The following is an 18,636-nucleotide window of genomic DNA, read 5'->3' as shown; positions in this document are numbered from 1 at the left end:
AGCTGTGTGCAGAGCATTGCGTCACTTCATTATGCAGACCATTACAGCTGTATGCAGAGCATTGCTTCAACTACATTTTGCAGACCATTGCGGCTGTGTGCAGAGCATTGCTTCAACTTCATTACGCAGACCATTGCACCTCTACAAAAAGGGGTGCCCCGCCACCTGTCACAGGTCATTGCATCCTCTGCAGAGCATCACTTCACATTCGTGCCTCTCTATCCATCTGTAGCCACTACAGCTCTCATGCAGAGCATCTCATCCTTCCGCTCAGCATTTCACCTCATTCAGTGTGCTAGGCATTTACTTCTCTGCAGAGCATCAACGCTTTTTTTTTATTCTATTTTTTTTTGCATGCCTATAACTGCAGAGCATTGCTGCATCTGATTGCTTTCACCTGAAGAGCATCACACCTGTACCGAGCATTGCCCCCCCTCCTGCTCCTTCTGCTTTTTCTGCCTCCGCTTGCTGTCTGTTCCCCCCCCCCTGCAGAACATTACATCCCTGTGCAGAGCATTGCTGCATTTCTTGGATGCAGATCATCTCCCCCCTGCAGAGCATCACTCAACAGTGGACGGGGGGGGGGGGGATATAGAGGTAGAAAAAATAAGGGCCGGTCGCCCTGTTTTTTTTTTGGTTTTTTTTGTACTGTCATGCTGCTAATGAACGTTTCCTGCCTATTATCGCTTTGTTGACCTCTGTAGTCCTGGATGGCCACCACCTTTCCTAATATCTACCCGTCCACAGAGTTCCCACCAGGTCCTCCCCTCTGCTGCAGAGCGTCACACATAGAATTCATCTATCCTGGGGCTGTTTTAAACCAGGTGTTAAGGTAGAACTCCAGCCAAAAAAAATAAATTAGCTCTTTGTGCTGCTTCTCCCTCCCCTACTCGGTGCTCGGCTGTACAGGGACTGTAAAGAGCTGATACCAAAGTCACATTTGGGTACCTGGCACTGCTTTAAGAGCTGAATCAATGTGTCCCATTTTTATTCGAAAGAAAAGAAACGGGACAAATAGAGAATTTTTTGCAAAAAAAAAAAAAAAAAAAGAAGAAGCATATTAGTGCAGTCATTGGTCCAAATGGAGGGGGGCGGGGCAAGAAACGGCCCCAAAGGGTCTTCTACACATTCATACCGGAAAGGTGGTACTCAGTCATCAGTCCGGATGAATACACAGTGGGTGAGTTATGATATTATTGCAGCAGGGGGTTAGAGCATGCATGGAGCAACAGTGATGGTGGAGCAACAGACAAGTGTATGGGTCTTCACCGGTTGGTGGTTTAGTACACATACACTATATTGCCAAAAGTATTGGGACACCTGCCTACCATAGAGCAGAAACAGTCATTTAACTTTTTGGACATTAAATATCAAGTCAAATATACTATGTATACACTATATTACCAAAAGTATTGGGCACCTGCCTTTACACGCACATGAACTTTAATGGCCTCCCAGTCTTAGTCCGTAGGGTTCAATATTGAGTTGGCCCTCCCTTTGCAGCTATAACAGCTTCAACTCTTCTGGGAAGGCCGTCCACAAGGTTTAGGAGGGTGTCTATGGGAATGTTTGATCATTCTTCCAGAAGAGCATTTGTGAGGTCAGGCACTGATGTTGGACAAGAAGGCCTGACTCACAATCTCCTCTCTAATTCATCCCAAAGGGCTGAGGTCAGGGGTTGGGCTTGGCCGCTTAGTTCCACTGAAGGGAACTCTTTTAGGGCTTCAGCATACCAAGACATCAGGGGCGTTGCAAGGTGGCAAGAAGACCAGGGGCTTCAGCCCAAAGTCCAAGGCCGGCACGGGGGTGGGGGGCGGGGCGTCGTTAGTGGCCCGGGGTTTTTTGGCTGGGCGGTGGGGTTGCGTGGTGGTGGTGGTGGGGGTAAGCTCACTTGCTGGTTGCTGTCTGGCTTACCAGTGCCCATCAATGCAGACCACTAAACTCACCTGCCTGACACACTGACCTACCTACCTGACACGCACTGACCTACCTGATATACATACACTGACCTACCTCTCATACACTGACCTATCTGACATACACTGACCTACCTGACATACCTGACATACATACACTGACCTACCTGACATGCACTAACCTACCTGATATACATACACTGACCTACCTACCTCTCATACACTGACCTACCTGACATACACTGACCTACCTGACATACCTGACATATATACACTGACCTACTTGACATACATACACTGACCTACCTACCTGACATACATACACTGACCTACCTGGCTTACCAGTGCCCATCAATGCTGACCACTAAACTCACCTGCCTGACACACTGACCTACCTACCTGACACGCACTGACCTACCTGATATACATACACTGATCTACCTCTCATACACTGACCTATCTGACATACACTGACCTACCTGACATACCTGACATACATACACTGACCTACCTGACATGCACTAACCTACCTGATATACATACACTGACCTACCTACCTCTCATACACTGACCTACCTGACATACACTGACCTACCTGACATACCTGACATATATACACTGACCTACTTGACATACATACACTGACCTACCTACCTGACATACATACACTGACCTACCTGACATGCACTAACCTACCTGATATACATACACTGACCTACCTACCTGACATACACTGACCTACCTCTCATACACTGACCTACCTGACATACACTGACCTACCTGACATACATACACTGACCTACCTGACATACATACACTGACCTACCTGACATACACTGATCTACCTGACATACCTACACTGACCTACCTGACATACATACACTGACCTACCTGACATACACTGATCTACCTGACATACCTACACTGACCTACCTGACATACATACACTGACCTACCTGACATACCTACATACACTGACCTACCTGACATACCTCACATACATACACTGACCTACCTGACCTACATACAGCACACTGACCTACATACACTGACAGTAGTGACACACACTGACCTACCTGACCAGGAGACTTCATGTGTCCTGCAGCAGCAGCTCAGCTGTGATGTGCGGTGCGCACCCGTCATCACAGCAGAGAGGAGTGAGGAGAGCCGAGTGCTGAGTGGGGATCGATGTGGTGGTGCGGCGGCATTGTAATTCCCACCTTCTGGAGCCTGCAGCGCCTATGATGGACGTAACACATCCTGCGGTCCCACCATTGGACCAGTGGGACGTCCATCATAGGCGCTGCGGGGCGCAGAAGGCGGAACCTGCTATGTGACTCGGCATCAGATTGGTCGGCGCTCGGGGCTGTTAACAGAACCTTGCCCACTCGAGACCCGGGGCCTTTTGGGGACCCACTCGGGGCTTTAGCCACAGTCAGCCACCCCCTGCCGACGCCACTGCAAGACATTTTGGACAATTTCATGCTCCCAACTTTGTGGGAACAGTTTGGGGATGGCCCCTTCCTGTTCCAACATGACTGCGCACCAGTGCACAAAGCAAAGTCCCTAAAGACATGGATGAGTGAGTTTGGGGTGGAGGAACTTGACTGGCCTGCACAGAGTCCTGACCTCAACCCGATAGAACACCTTTGGGATGGATTAGAGCGGAGGCTGCGAGCTAGGCCTTCTCGTCCAACATCAGTGCCTGACCTCACAAATGCTCTTCTGGAAGAATGGTCAAACATTCCCATAGACTCGCTCCTAAACCTTGTGGACGGCCTTCCCAGAAAAGTTGAAGCTGTTATAGCTGTAAAGGGTGGGCCAACTCAATATTGAACCCTACAGACTAAGACTGGGATGGCATTAAAGTTCATGTGCGTGTAAAGGCAGGCGTCCCAATACTTTTGGTAATATAGTGTGTATTTAAAAAGATGTATTTATATAAAAAATAACATAGTTATTCATCTAGTGAAACTGCTGGTACATATGCTCTGTCCAAAATTAAATGTTTTCCTTATTTTCTCTACAAGTTGAATGTTGTCCATTCATAAAAAAATAGAATGGTTTGGAAAAATACCACATTATGGCCACTAGATGGAGCTAAGGATCACAGGAGATAAATGCTTCTTATCTGTGATCTTTAGCTCCATCTAGTGGGGTTGGAGATGGGGGAGTTGGAATAGGTAAGTGGGTACAGGATGGGATGAGGGCCTAGGAAGGAGGAGGCAATAATAGGAGATGGGAGGGGGGTGCTTGGGGGAGATGGAAGAGGTGGATTGGTATAGGAGGGAGAAAGGGCCTGGGAAGGGGGTAAGAGGTGGGGAATGGAAGATAAATGGGGGGGGGGGGGATAGGAGAGGTGGGTAGGTAAGAGAGAAGGGCAGTGGTTCAGGAGTTGGAGAAATGGGTAGGTAAGAGAGAAGGGCAGTGGATGGGGAAGTTGGGAGAGTTGGGTGAGTACTGGAGGGGGAGAGGGCCTAGGAAGGGAAATAGAAGTAGGGGGGGGGGGGGGATGGGGGTTATGGGAGAGGCGGGTAGGAGAAGAGGGCCTGGGAAGGGGTTAAGAGAAGGGGAGGCAATAATAGGAGGGGGTTAATTGGGGGAGATGGGAGAGGTTGGTTGGTATAGGAGGGGGAAAGGGCCTGGGAAAGGGGTAAGAGGGGGGGGGAGATAAATGGGGGGTGGGGTGGAATCGTGGAGTTTGGAGAAATGGGTAGGTAAGAGAGAAGGGCGGTTGACGGGGGAGTTGGGAGAGGTGGGTGGGTATAGGGGGGGGGGGGGGGGGGCTAGGAAGGGGCTAAAAGGAAGGAGAGGGAAAGATAGAAGTGGGGGGGTGGGAATGGGGGGAGATGGATGGATAGGAGAATAGGGCCTGGGAAGGGGGTAAGAGAAGTGGAGGCAATAATAGGATGGGGGAGGGGGTGATTGGGGGAGATGGGAGAGGTCAGTTGGGTATAGGAGGGGGAGAGGGCCTGGGAAGGTGGGTAAGAGGGGGTGAGGGAAGATAAATGGGGAGGGGGGATTGGGGAGATGGGAGAGGTGGGTGGATAGGAGAAGAGGGCCTGGGAAGGGGGTAAGAAAAGGGGAGGCAATAATAGGAGGGGGAGGGGGGTGATTGGGGGAGATGGGAGAGGTCAGTTGGTATAAGAGGGGGAACGGGCCTGGGAAGGCGGTAAGAGGGGGGAAGGGAAGATAAATGGAAGGGGATTGGGGAGATGGGAGAGGTGGGTAGGTAAGAGAGAAAAAGGGCAGATGGGGAGAGTTGGGAGAGGTGGGTGGGTAGGAGGAGAGGGCCTGGGAAGGGGGTAGAAGAAGGGGATGATAGGAAGGGGGGAGGGAAATAGATGGAAGAGTTGGGTGGGTATAGGAGGAGAGCGGGCCGGGGAAGGGGGAAGGAGAAGAAGTGGGAGGGAGTTGGATCAGGGATTTGGGGGAACTGGATGGGTAGGAGGGGGAGAAAGGTGGGAAGAGGGAAGGGTAGGTAGGAAGGTTGGGGGGGGGGCTTGTGAGTGTTTAAAGTACCTGCCAGCTCAGGGTGCCCTTGGTGTGCCATTCCAGGGCTTCTTAAAGGGGATACCTGGAAGTCAATTGGGGAAAAGTGGATTGTGGGTACAGTCACCTGGCCACCTAGCCCATATTAGTGATGAGCTTGGGTTTGGTCCGAACCAAGAAATATACCTTTTTATTGTTGGGCCAATCAGCCCCGCAGCCGCACGTACACAAAGGGAAAGGGGCAGGGATGCTCGTGACGTCATGAACCCAATATGGCCACATGGTCATATAAGGTCAATGTCATTATGGGCAAAATAGGTCAGTCATGTCAATAGCATCTTCCTCCCCATGTCATTGGGCTTGTAAATCTGGTTATATTCCGTGCTTAGGTGTGGGTTGGGCTGCTGCCTCCCTTGTGGTGGTCCCAACTGGAACCCCCTTGAAAATAATTTTTTGCAGGTATAGGGTTGGTGGAGCTGCCCGTCACCCGAAGAGTGATCCTCCACAGTGAATCACTCTTTCCAGGTGAGTGTGCGAGCAGGGAGGGTGTTTTTCACTTCCGTCACCTGAAAAGTGAACCACTATTTGGTTCGCTTATCCCAGGTGAAAAGTGGGGGTAAGGAGTGTTTTTTCCATGTTCTCTTTACCAAAGAATTTTTTATATGTATTGGTTTGTGCTCCTTTATTTAGTGATATTTTATCCCTGTGATGACTTTGCGTTTTTTAAAAATAAATGTGCAAGTACAAAAACAAGATTGTGATATTTTCTTATCTAGTCTGCGTGTGCTTTCCAGTTAAATCGGCAATCTCCCACATGAAGACCCTGAACATACGTGACTAGTAATTGCTTGTGAAAGATAAAAACACAATCTTCAAGGTAATGGTTAATAAACTTAAAAAGTTCCAATAAAGATAAAAAATTTAATGAAATGAATAATGAAAATCCATTGAGAGAGTCCTTAAAAAGCGGAGTCTGGTACATTTAAAAATGATGTTTCTATTTTGAAGTCCAATAAAAAATATTGCATGTAGTGTCAAAATTTCCATCGACTTTTGTGCTTTAACCAGAGTGATTTGTGCCTAAATTTGGCCACGAATGAGCCATAGAGCAAGTGACTTCCGTGCTCCCCTTCAGTTCCCCACTCACCAGAACCCTGTAGGGGTAGAAAGCGTGTAGTGAGTGTCTAGGCAGTTCACGGGATGATCACCTCCTCCTTGGCTCAATAGAGTACTGGGGTATCTGGACACCTCAGCCCCTCCAGGGGCTCTTCACCTTGAGTGGACACCTCAGCCCCTCCAGGGGCTCTCCACCTTGAGTGGACACCTCAGACCCTCCAGGGGCTCCCCACCTTGAGTGGACACCTCAGCCCCTCCAGGGGCTCTCCACCTTGAGTGGACACCACAGCCCCTCCAGGGGCTCTCCACCATGAGTGGACACCTCAGCCCCTCCAGGGTCTCTCCACCCTGAGTGGACACCTCAGCCCCTCCAGGGGCTCTACACCTTATGTGGACACCTCAGCCCCTCCAGGGGCTCTACACCTTGAGTGGACACCTCAGCCCCTCCAGGGGCTCTACACCTTATATGGACACCTCAGCCCCTCCAGGGGCTCTACACCTTGAGTGGACACCTTAGCCCCTCCAGGGGCTCTACACCTTGAGTGGACACCTCAGCCCCTCCAGGGGCTCTCCACCTCAAGTGGACACCTCAGCCCCTCCAGGGGCTCTTCACTTCGAGTGGACACCTCAGCTCCTCCAGGGGCTCTACACCTTGAGTGGACACCTCAGCCCCTCCAGGGGCTCTACACCTTGAGTGAATATGTTGCAGTAAACACCTCTGTGGCTCCCTATAGGGCAGACCTTCTCAACCTTTTTAACATGGCGGAACCCTTGAAATAACCTTTCGGTCTCAGCGAACCCCTGTTAAAAATGTCTATATCTACAACTCATGATACATTGGTGTGATGGTCAGTGGAAGAGTGCTTCTTACGTCTGTGGTATTCTGGAAGAATCCCCCCCTACGGATAGCTAAAAAGATCATTGGTGTCACTGGGAACTTATCTGAGAGGCAAAAATTGGTCATTGCTCAAGGAACCCCTAGCAACCATTGGAGTAACCCTAGGGTTCCACGGAACCCTGGTTGAGAAACCCTGCTGTAGGGTATCAGTTGTACAGGCCCCCCCGAATTAAGCAGTAAGTATGCAGTATATAATCATGACTTGTCTGGCAACACATTTCTCCCATAGTAAATACTCACACTTCACTCGAGGTGGAGAGCCCCTGGAGGGGCTGAGGTGTCCACTCGAGGTGTAGAGCCCCTGGAGGGGCTGAGGTGTCCACTCGAGGTGTAGAGCCCCTGGAGGGGCTGAGGTGTCCACTCGAGGTGTACAGCCCCTGGAGGGGCTGAGGTGTCCACTCAAGGTGGAGAGCCCCTGGAGGGGCTGAGGTGTTCAGATACCCCAGTATCTATTGAGCCAAGAATTAGGTGATCATCCTGTGAACTGCCTAGACACTCGCGCTTTCTACCCCTGGTGAGTGGGGAACTGAAGGGGAGCACGGAAGTCACTTGCTCTATGGTTCACTCGTGGCCAAATTTAGGCACAAATCACTCTGGTTAAAGCACAAAAGTCACTGGAAATTTTGACACTACATGCAATATTTTTGATTGGACTTCAAAATAAAAACAGTCATTTTTAAATGCACCAGATTCCGCTTTTTAAGGAATCTTTCACTGGACTTTCATTATTCATTTAATTTCATTTCTTATTTTTTTATTCTAATCGGTATTTTTTACGTTTTGTTCTCCATTACCTTCAAGATTGTGTTTATCTTTCACAAGCAATTACTAGTCACGTATCTTCAGAGTCTTCATGTGGGAGATTTTCGATTTTAACTGGAAAGCACATGCAGACCAGATAAGAAAATATCACAATCTTGTATTTGTACTTCCACATTTATTTTTAAAACGCAAAGTAATCACAGGGATGAACTATCACTCAATAAAGCACAAACCAATATGTAAAAATTCTTTGGTAAAGAGAACATGGAAAAAACACTCCTTACCCCCCACTTTTCACCTGGGATAAGCGACCCAAATAGTGGTTCACTTTTCAGGTGACGGAAGTGAAAAACACCCTCCCTGCTCGCACACTCACCCGGAAAGAGTGATTCACCATGGAGGATCACTCTTCTGGTGACGGGCAGCACCACCAACCCTATACCTGTAAAAATTATTTTCAAGGGGGTTTACTTTTCATGTGACTGAAGTGAAAAACACCCTCCCTGCTTGCACACTCATTGGGCTTGTACCAGCAACCTATAGAAAGGGGTGATGGGGCTGTATTATATAGGAAAGTTAGCATGTCCTTTATCATATCCTACAGTGCGATGCAAAAGTCCTTGAGGATCCACCTTGCATTGGGGGATCTGACAGGGTTGGCTCATTTTCACAATGACCTTTGCATATTTCAGGTGCCTGGATGGGGGGGATCCATAGAGAATCCCACAGCTGCATTTTTGCAGCACTGGTTGAATCCTAACTTTGCCTACGTGGTCAGTTGTACAGTTGTAATGCATCTGTGCGACAGAATGATAGGTAGGCCTTAATACCGGGCTCCCAAATCCACAGTATGAGCCCATTGGGTTCCAGTGCTACCACCTCCCCTGGTAATAATCCACAGCTGCTCTAAAATCGGTGCTCTGACCAAACCATTGCTGAAGCTTCACAGATTTTGTTCCAGAAGAGATGGCACAGAGGTGTAAATCAGCAGAGTGATGACTTTATTGGATGCAGAGGAATACAGCCACAAACATGCCAAAGCGTTTCAGCCACTTAGGTCTTATTCATGAACATGGCCTAAATGGATGAAACGTGTTGGCTTGTATGGCCTAAATGGACGAAACGCGTTGGATTTTTTGTGGCTGTGTTCCTCTGCATCCAATAAAATCATCACTCGCTGATTTTACACCGCTGTGCCGGCTTATCTTCTGGAATAAAGTTCCTGTCTACATGCACTCACTCCAGCTTCAGCAGCACATCATTGTTCTGGACCAGCTTCCTGATGATAACAATGGTGGACTATGGCTGGGCAATGTTTATTGGGCACAGCCACTTGTGGTCTCCACCAGGGAACGCATATGACAGGGTGACAATGCAAAAGTACAACGGAAAGGCAGTTGTCACCCCATAAAAGGAACAAGGACCTTCATAGAAGGATCACCAGGGATTATATTAACCTCTAGACGCCAACTGCACACATATACGCGGCCGCTCAGTGGGTGGGCCTTGACGCCGAGCGGCTGCATATATGCGGCCCTGTTAAAACTACTTACGGTAGCCGGCTTGTACCGGAAAGCTCCTGGATGCATACTAGCGATTGTGAGCTTCCCAATCATGTGACCAGCCAATCACAGTGGTCACATGACCCAAATGCACACTTCTGCCTTCTGGCTTTTAGAACCTTTAAAGGGCCAGGCGGCGGTCGGCTGCAGATTTTTAAAAAATTAAATATCTTTTAAACTAGATGGCACTGATAAAAAGCATAAGAAATGCCTGGTCTTCCATCTCCCCCTTATCTTTCAATGTGTGTGTTCCAGCTGAAGATACTGGGTTAGAGCTTACACGAGGTTAAGGACAAACCCCCGCGTTCCACCTCACATCCCTCTAGCCTGGTGGTGGGCTTGTTGGCCAATGAGTGCTAGTTAGGGCCTACTGAAGGCACTGGGGGATGGGGTTGTTTTAAGGGTGTTTCAGGCACTTGGAGAGAATGAAAAGGGATGTGGGTACTGCCTGCTGGAGGACAAAATGTTTCAGGGGGCTTAAGATATGCAGGGAACGCTCATTTTTAGTTCACTGGGCAGGCAGGAGGTGGGAAAACGAGACATGAGGATGCAGGACCTCATTAGTGGTTAAACCCCCTGGGGTAGTAACATAACAAAATTAGGACTATTTTGGCCGGTACAGCAGTTCCCATAATTGTGTTTTCTCATTCCATGCAATGCAAAAGAGTTCTGCTTTAACTTACCTTTTACTCCCATTGAAGCTGGGGCATTTTCTACTCCCACTGGGCATGGCCCGGCCCCCTAAAGTCTGAAGGACAGTAAACTGGCCATTAGTTTAGGAAGTTAGAGACCCTTGCTCTAAGCTTGAGTAAACCCCTAACATACATCTAAAAGAAGGTGCATGGGTGGACCCTCATTATGTCTCTTTCCTTCTACCAGGCCGTCCTGTCCCCTACCCCCAATGTGGTCCCTGGGGGCCGTGAACGTGATGGGAAGCTGCAAGAGGTCATCGAGAGGAAAAGGTTCCTGTGTCACGAGATCAAATCTCGCCAGCCGCGGTCTGAGCGGGGCCTCTGCAAGCAGGAAAGCCTGCCCATCCTGCCAAGCTGGCGTCGGGGATCGGAGGGCCGCAAAGGCGGGACCCCGCCGTGCCATCGGCAACAGGCTGTGCTGTGGGACACTGCTATCTGACTGCAGCCACCTCACCCTCTCTTCACCCGGGGGCGCTGGCCGACACCCTGTGGCGAGAGGGCATGAGGAAAAGAAGGTGCGATGGGAGCGACGGTCTACAGGGAATACGATTAAGAGAGGAAAGACGAGGCCCTCTGCAGATGCCAAGGCAGCGTGCGGGGCAAGCAGACAGAACATCCAAAAGATGAGAGTGGAATTTCACATTGGGACAAGAAATGTCTTCTGCAAAAATGGACGATGGGAGTGGTGCAAGTCAATGAGGGGGATTAGGCTCCTCGAGGCGAGTGAGGGTCCAGTCCCAACCAGGTCCTCCAAAGTCATGTAAGATGGACTGTGGAAATCCAAGCCAAGAGGCTCCTCCCAGAGATACACCACACAACCACCGCTCTAGAGTCACTTCGGACAGGAAAGAGACCCTGCAAATCCGGTCAAGGGCTAAACCAGCAGGAGGCACTACCCTGTACAATGCCCTATTCACTCTCCCTCCATAGATAACGGGGTAGTGTGGTCTTTCCGTCCAAAGAGAACATTTAATATCAGAATTGCTACACTAAGCAATTACACTCTGTAACCCTCTTTTAGGATAAAATATCATCCTTAAAGATTAATTAATACCCCCCCTCCCCCAGAGACTTATAGGAAACCACCGTGTGTATGTAGGCCACAGGGGTCTGTTTATAAAAATCAGCATTTCATCTTGTAGAATTTTGCCTTATTTTACCTTTGCCTTCCGACCCCTTGCCAAATGAGTGTGTTGTTGCCTTTTGGGCAGGATGATGGTTGAGGCTTAGATGTAGGCGCCTTATTGATGGGGAGGCAGTTCCACGGGGAGGGCTTGACCCCAAAATCAAGTCTTTACTACCAATGATAAACCAGGGTCAAAGCCAATTAGTGGATGGGGTGGTAGTTCTAGGGACAGGTCTTGACACCAAAGTCAAGTCCTTAGTAACAAAGTGAAACCAGGGTCAAAGCAAAGGCTCTACTGCCCCATTAGTGGATGAGGTGGTGGCTCCAGGGTCAGGGCTTGACCCCAAAGTCGAGTCCTTAGTAACAAAATTAAACCAGGGTCAAAGCAAAGACTATATTTGCCTCATTATTGGATGGGGTGGTAAGTCCAGGAGCAGGGCTTGACCACAAAGTCAAGTCCTTGGTAAAAAATGTATACCAGGGTCAAAGTAAAAGCTCTACTGGCCCCATTATTGGATGGGGTGGTAGCTCTAGTGGTAAGGCTTGAGCCCAAAGTCGAGTCCTTAGTAACAAAGTGAAACCAGGGTCAAAGCAAAGGCTTTACTGCCCCATTAGTGGATTAGGTGGTGGCCCCAGGGTCAGGGCTTGACCCCAAAGTCGAGTCCTTAGTAACAAAGTGAAACCAGGTTCAAGGGAAAGTCTCTGCTGGTCCCATTGTTGGATGGGGTGGTGGCTCCAGGGGCAGGGCTTGACTCCCAAAGTCAAGTTCTTAGTAACAAAGTGAAACCAGGGTCAAGGTAAAGGCTCTACTGGCACCTTATTGGATGGGGTGGTAGCTCCAGGGACAGGGTTTGACCCCAAAGTCAGGGAAGTCAAGGCTTTAGTGATTAGGTGAAATAAGGATCAAACTTGTGCATGCTTTTCTGGCTAATAAAGATAGTAGGGGCTGTTTCTTGGTAGGATTTTTAAATTTAAATCTTTAAAATGAGTGTGACTTTCAAACCCCCCCCCCTCCACAGTCCTTCCCTGAAGACCCCCACATCATGACAACCACATGGTCCTTTTTCTTTGAGCCTCACCTCCAGCGCTGGGTAGTTCTTCAGAGGACAGGGCTGGGGGCAAAGTAAGAACTTACATTGAAAGCTGTTTTATATATTTGCAAAAAGGCTCTGCAATTTTTATTTTATTTATTTTGAATGTTTGCAAGCTTATAAACATTTTTTTATTTTTATTTTTGGAATATGGCAATTTTGGCAAGGCCAAATTTGGAAATAGAATTTGGCTTTAAAGGGAAACTTTTTTTTTTTTTGCATTTTATAAATATTAAATGTTTGCAAGTTTATAAACAGTTCTTTGATTTTAAGGCAATGTTAGGGAAGGCATTTTTTTCTGCTAAAATTTATTTGAAATTAAATAAGGGAATCTATATGTTTCTTAATTTTTTTTATTTTATTTTATTGATTTTGAATGTTTTTTGTACAAAATCTTTATTTAGAAAAAAGGCAATGTTTTTCTAAAAGGAAAATTGAAAGTAGAATTGCAAGGATCTTCCACTTAATTCAGGGAGCTTCCATGATACGACCTTCGAAGAATGTACTGAGCCATCTCATGGAATTTTCAGCAGTTGCTGCTTGCTTTCTGACTGCCTCTCTCTAAGTGAAGCTTCATACAAAGTCCTACAAGTAGGGAAAGGGATGATGCATCCCTCCTTTGATCATTCAACAGCTCCAGTTAGAGCCCATTATTTTATCTATAGAAATTGGGAAAATGTCTCAGCAAGGAAAGGAAAATGGATTGGCGTGCACCACATACTGCAGAAATTAAAGGAGTTAAAAAAATAAATAAATAAAAAAAAAACTGGACCCAAAAATATACAACAAACACTTTCTTTTCAAAATTAGCTTTTGCCATTGACGTCCCAATGTATGGCTGCTGCAACCTTAGTTCACATGACCTGCAACCAGAGGGTGAAAGTGCCCAGGAAAAATTTGAGGAAATTAAAAATTAAAAATTTCTGTAAAATTTTGGCAAAGCTCTTTTGGAATTGAAATACTGATTGTTAATATTTTATAAATTGACCCATGTGTGTGTGTCTGTGTGAGTGTGTGTACATAGGTGCCCATGTGTGGGTGTGCAGCACTATTACCCCATCAGAAATTTAGTTTCTGACCCCATAATTTTCTTAAATATCCCATTCCTAATAGACAATATAAGAAAAAATTCAGACTATCACTTCAAAAACACTTAAAAAAAAAAACAATTCAGTTCTAGGACAAATCCTGCATTTTCAGTAGCATTGTCCACCCAAGGTAAAAACGTACCTAGGAAGACATACGACCTATTAAATCACACTTTATAGAGGAATTCCTTTTCTGAGCTGTAACAAACGAAAAAAAAAAAAATCTATTATTTATTCATGTATATAAACATTTTTGTATATAGGAGGACACTGGAAAGGACTATGGGATTGTAATGATTGTAGCTTCAATGTTATTCTAGTGTTACGATTAGAGGTTACATTTTAATTTAAGTCCATTTTTATATCACCATATATTTATTTTTTATTTTTGTGAAATTGGTTTTGTGTTTCCGTTTATATTTATATTTTTATGTTATTTTTGTGAATTTGGTTTCATGTTTCCTTTTTATATATACTGTATATTTTTTTTTTATTTTATGTTTGGTTACTTTTCCTTTTAATACTGTTTATTTTATTTATTTATTATTTTTTTTTGCTTTATTTTTGTGAAGTCGATTTCATGCTTCCTTTATTATATATTTATTTATTTGTTTATTTTTCATTTTTGTGAAATGGGTTTTGTTTTCCTTTAGTGTACTTAATTTGTGAAGTTGGTTTCATGTTTGCTTTTCTATTTATTTTTTTATATTATTTTTGTAAAAATGGGTTCATGTTTCTGGAAAAAAAAAAAAAACATTGCTCTTGTTTTGGCAGATTGCTATAAAGGGAATGTATGTTTTTTTTACTATGTTGTCATACTATTATTATTATTATTATTACTCATGCTTTTTAATGAATTTTAATATATGGTCTTGAACAGGAAAAGGGGTCATTAAAATTCATATATTTATTCACTCCCCCCCTTTTTTTTTTCTTTTTTTTTTTTTTTTTTTTTAGAAAGCAGCAACTTTTTACATTCTTTTTACATATGCATTAAGTTCTATTAACTATTTATCAATATTTGTTTAACTACAAGTATATATTTCAAGTGCATTATGGAGCCTTTTCATAGCATGGATATTTGCTTAGAGGTAGATACTAGATGGATTTTTCTTCTGAATCTTGTGGCCTGTGCTTTTTTGCCTAACAATTCAAACCAAATTTTATAAAAATGCTCATGCAATTTTTTTTTTCTTTTGAAAGGATGATTTTATCCACACTTCCCTGCCTTCCCCCTTCTCTCTTCTGGCTTCCCATCTTCCCTATTTGTTGCTACCAGAATTTCTTCCTTCCTTCCTTGTTTCCTCAGAAGTTACTCCTTTAAAAAAGTCACTTCCTTAATTTATTTTTTGTATAATTCCATTTATGTTTTTTTTTTAATCAATTATTTTTTTGTTATTATTATTACATTAAAGAATGTATTTATTGTTATTAAGCACCTTGGATTAACATCAGAAAAAAATATCCTTTATTCTGAATGTATTTGAACGATTAATTCATTTTATTAGTTTGTTTAAAAGAAAAAAAAATATGGTAAATGACCATTTTTAAAGCCCATTTAACTCATCAGAATTAAAGAATGTACCAAATTCAGTTTTTTATTATTTATATTCTTACAGTTAAATATATTTGTGTCTGTGGTAAAGTATTGGGATGTTAAAATGAACAGAAATATTTTTTTTTTTTTTGAGTTTCTGTTAGTAGAATTATTTTCTTCTATCATATTCTTATGTTTCTCGAGGACGAATACGAAATGCACCGCGTAGGGCCAAAAACAAACAAACAAAAAAAAAAAGAAATGTGGAAGAATGTTGTACCAAGATAAGGAATAAAATAGAGTTTTACAGATATAACCCTGACAAAAAGTGTTTGTGTTTTTTTTTCTAGTCTAGAATGCCTCAAATAAATATTGTTTTCCTATATAGGATGTTTTTACCTTTTATATAAGTATTGCAACAGTAGACAGTAAACAGAATACAGTCCGTATTTACCAACTTCAATAGTGACTGCCGAAACCCTTTGTTACCGCATTTACCAAAACAAATCGTAAACAAAGTTTCGGCTGCTAGATGTAATCTAAGTTACTACTGACCTCTGTATTCTGCCCTACATACTACTGACCTCTGTACACTGCTCTACATACTACTGATCTCTGTACACTGCCCTACATACTACTGACCTCTGTACACTGCCCTACATACTACTGACCTCTGTACACTGCTCTACATACTACTGACCTCTGTACACTGCCCTACATACTACTGACCTCTGTACACTGCTCTACATACTACTGATCTCTGTACACTGCCCTACATACTACTGACCTCTGTACACTGCCCTACATACTACTGACCTCTGTACACTGCCCTACATACTACTGACCTCTGTACACTGCCCTACACACTACTGACCTCTGTACACTGCTCTACATACTACTGACCTCTGTACACTGCCCTACATACTACTGACCTCTGTACACTGCCCTACATACTACTGACCTCTGTACACTGCTCTACATACTACTGACCTCTGTACACTGCCCTACATACTACTGACCTCTGTACACTGCCCTACATACTACTGACCTCTGTACACTGCCCTACATACTACTGACCTCTGTACACTGCTCTACATACTACTGATCTCTGTACACTGCCCTACATACTACTGACCTCTGTACACTGCCCTACATACTACTGACCTCTGTACACTGCCCTACATACTACTGACCTCTGTACACTGCTCTACATACTACTGATCTCTGTACACTGCTCTACATACTACTGACCTCTGTACACTGCCCTACATACTACTGACCTCTGTACACTGCTCTACATACTACTGACCTCTGTACACTGCCCTACATACTACTGACCTCTGTATTCTGCCCTACATACTACTGACCTCTGTACACTGCCCTACATACTACTGACCTCTGTACACTGCTCTACATACTACTGACCTCTGTACACTGCTCTACATACTACTGACCTCTGTACACTGCCCTACATACTACTGACCTCTGTACACTGCCCTACATACTACTGACCTCTGTACACTGCCCTACATACTACTGACCTCTGTACACTGCCCTACATACTACTGACCTCTGTATTCTGCCCTACATACTACTGACCTCTGTACACTGCTCTACATACTACTGATCTCTGTACACTGCTCTACATACTACTGATCTCTGTACACTGCCCTACATACTACTGACCTCTGTACACTGCCCTACATACTACTGACCTCTGTACACTGCCCTTCATACTACTGACCTCTGTACACTGCCCTACATACTACTGACCTCTGTATTCTGCCCTACATACTACTGACCTCTGTATTCTGCCCTACATACTACTGACCTCTGTACACTGCTCTACATACTACTGACCTCTGTACACTGCCCTTCATACTACTGATCTCTGTACACTGCCCTACATACTACTGACCTCTGTATTCTGCCCTACATACTACTGACCTCTGTATTCTGCCCTACATACTACTGACCTCTGTACACTGCTCTACATACTACTGACCTCTGTACACTGCCCTACATACTACTGACCTCTGTACACTGCCCTACATACTACTGACCTCTGTACACTGCCCTACATACTACTGACCTCTGTATTCTGCCCTACATACTACTGACCTCTGTACACTGCCCTACATACTACTGACCTCTGTACACTGCTCTACATACTACTGACCTCTGTACACTGCCCTACATACTACTGACCTCTGTACACTGCCCTACATACTACTGACCTCCTGTACACTGCCCTACATACTACTGACCTCTGTACACTGCCCTACATACTACTGACCTCTGTATTCTGCCCTACATACTACTGACCTCTGTACACTGCCCTACATACTACTGACCTCTGTAGACTGCCCTACATACTACTGACCTCTGTACACTGCTCTACATACTACTGACCTCTGTACACTGCCCTACATACTACTGACCTCTGTACACTGCCCTTCATACTACTGACCTCTGTATTCTGCCCTACATACTACTGACCTCTGTATTCTGCCCTACATACTACTGACCTCTGTACACTGCTCTACATACTACTGACCTCTGTACACTGCCCTACATACTACTGACCTCTGTACACTGCCCTACATACTACTGACCTCTGTACACTGTCCTACATACTACTGACCTCTGTACACTGCTCTACATACTACTGACCTCTGTACACTGCTCTACATACTACTGACCTCTGTACACTGCTCTACATACTACTGACCTCTGTACACTGCTCTACATACTACTGACCTCTGTACACTGCTCTACATACTACTGACCTCTGTATTCTGCCCTACATACTACTGACCTCTGTATTCTGCCCTACATACTACTGACCTCTGTACACTGTCCTACATACTACTGACCTCTGTACACTGCCCTACATACTACTGACCTCTGTACACTGCTCTACATACTACTGACCTCTGTACACTGATCTACATACTACTGACCTCTGTACACTGCTCTACATACTACTGACCTCTGTACACTGCCCTACATACTACTGACCTCTGTACACTACCCTACATACTACTGACCTCTGTACACTGCCCTACATACTACTGACCTCTGTACACTGTCCTACATACTACTGACCTCTGTATTCTGCCCTACATACTACTGACCTCTGTACACTGCCCTACATACTACTGACCTCTGTACACTGCCCTACATACTACTGACCTCTGTACACTGCTCTACATACTACTGACCTCTGTACACTGCCCTACATACTACTGACCTCTGTACACTGCCCTACATACTACTGACCTCTGTACACTGCTCTACATACTACTGATCTCTGTACACTGCTCTACATACTACTGACCTCTGTACACTGCCCT

At 45.2% G+C, this 18,636-nt stretch overlaps 1 protein-coding gene across 1 annotated transcript in view; it reads left to right on the top strand.

Annotated features, from left to right (window-relative positions):
- NYAP1 (neuronal tyrosine phosphorylated phosphoinositide-3-kinase adaptor 1) overlaps positions 1–14,703 on the top strand; it is a 59,152-nt gene extending 44,449 nt beyond the window's left edge. Inside the window, exon 8 of the mRNA XM_073623100.1 lies at positions 10,626–14,703. Within this exon, the coding sequence (XP_073479201.1) occupies positions 10,626–10,877 (252 nt within the window). The 3' untranslated portion in view covers positions 10,878–14,703. The remainder of the gene's footprint in view (positions 1–10,625) is intronic.
- The last annotated feature ends 3,933 nt before the right edge of the window (positions 14,704–18,636 follow it).

This window comes from Aquarana catesbeiana, linkage group LG03, assembly GCF_042186555.1.
Source record: "Aquarana catesbeiana isolate 2022-GZ linkage group LG03, ASM4218655v1, whole genome shotgun sequence".
NCBI classification, from domain to species: domain Eukaryota; kingdom Metazoa; phylum Chordata; class Amphibia; order Anura; family Ranidae; genus Aquarana; species Aquarana catesbeiana.
The sequence above is the reverse complement of the archived record's forward strand: the minus strand, read 5'-3'. Positions and strand labels throughout refer to the sequence as shown.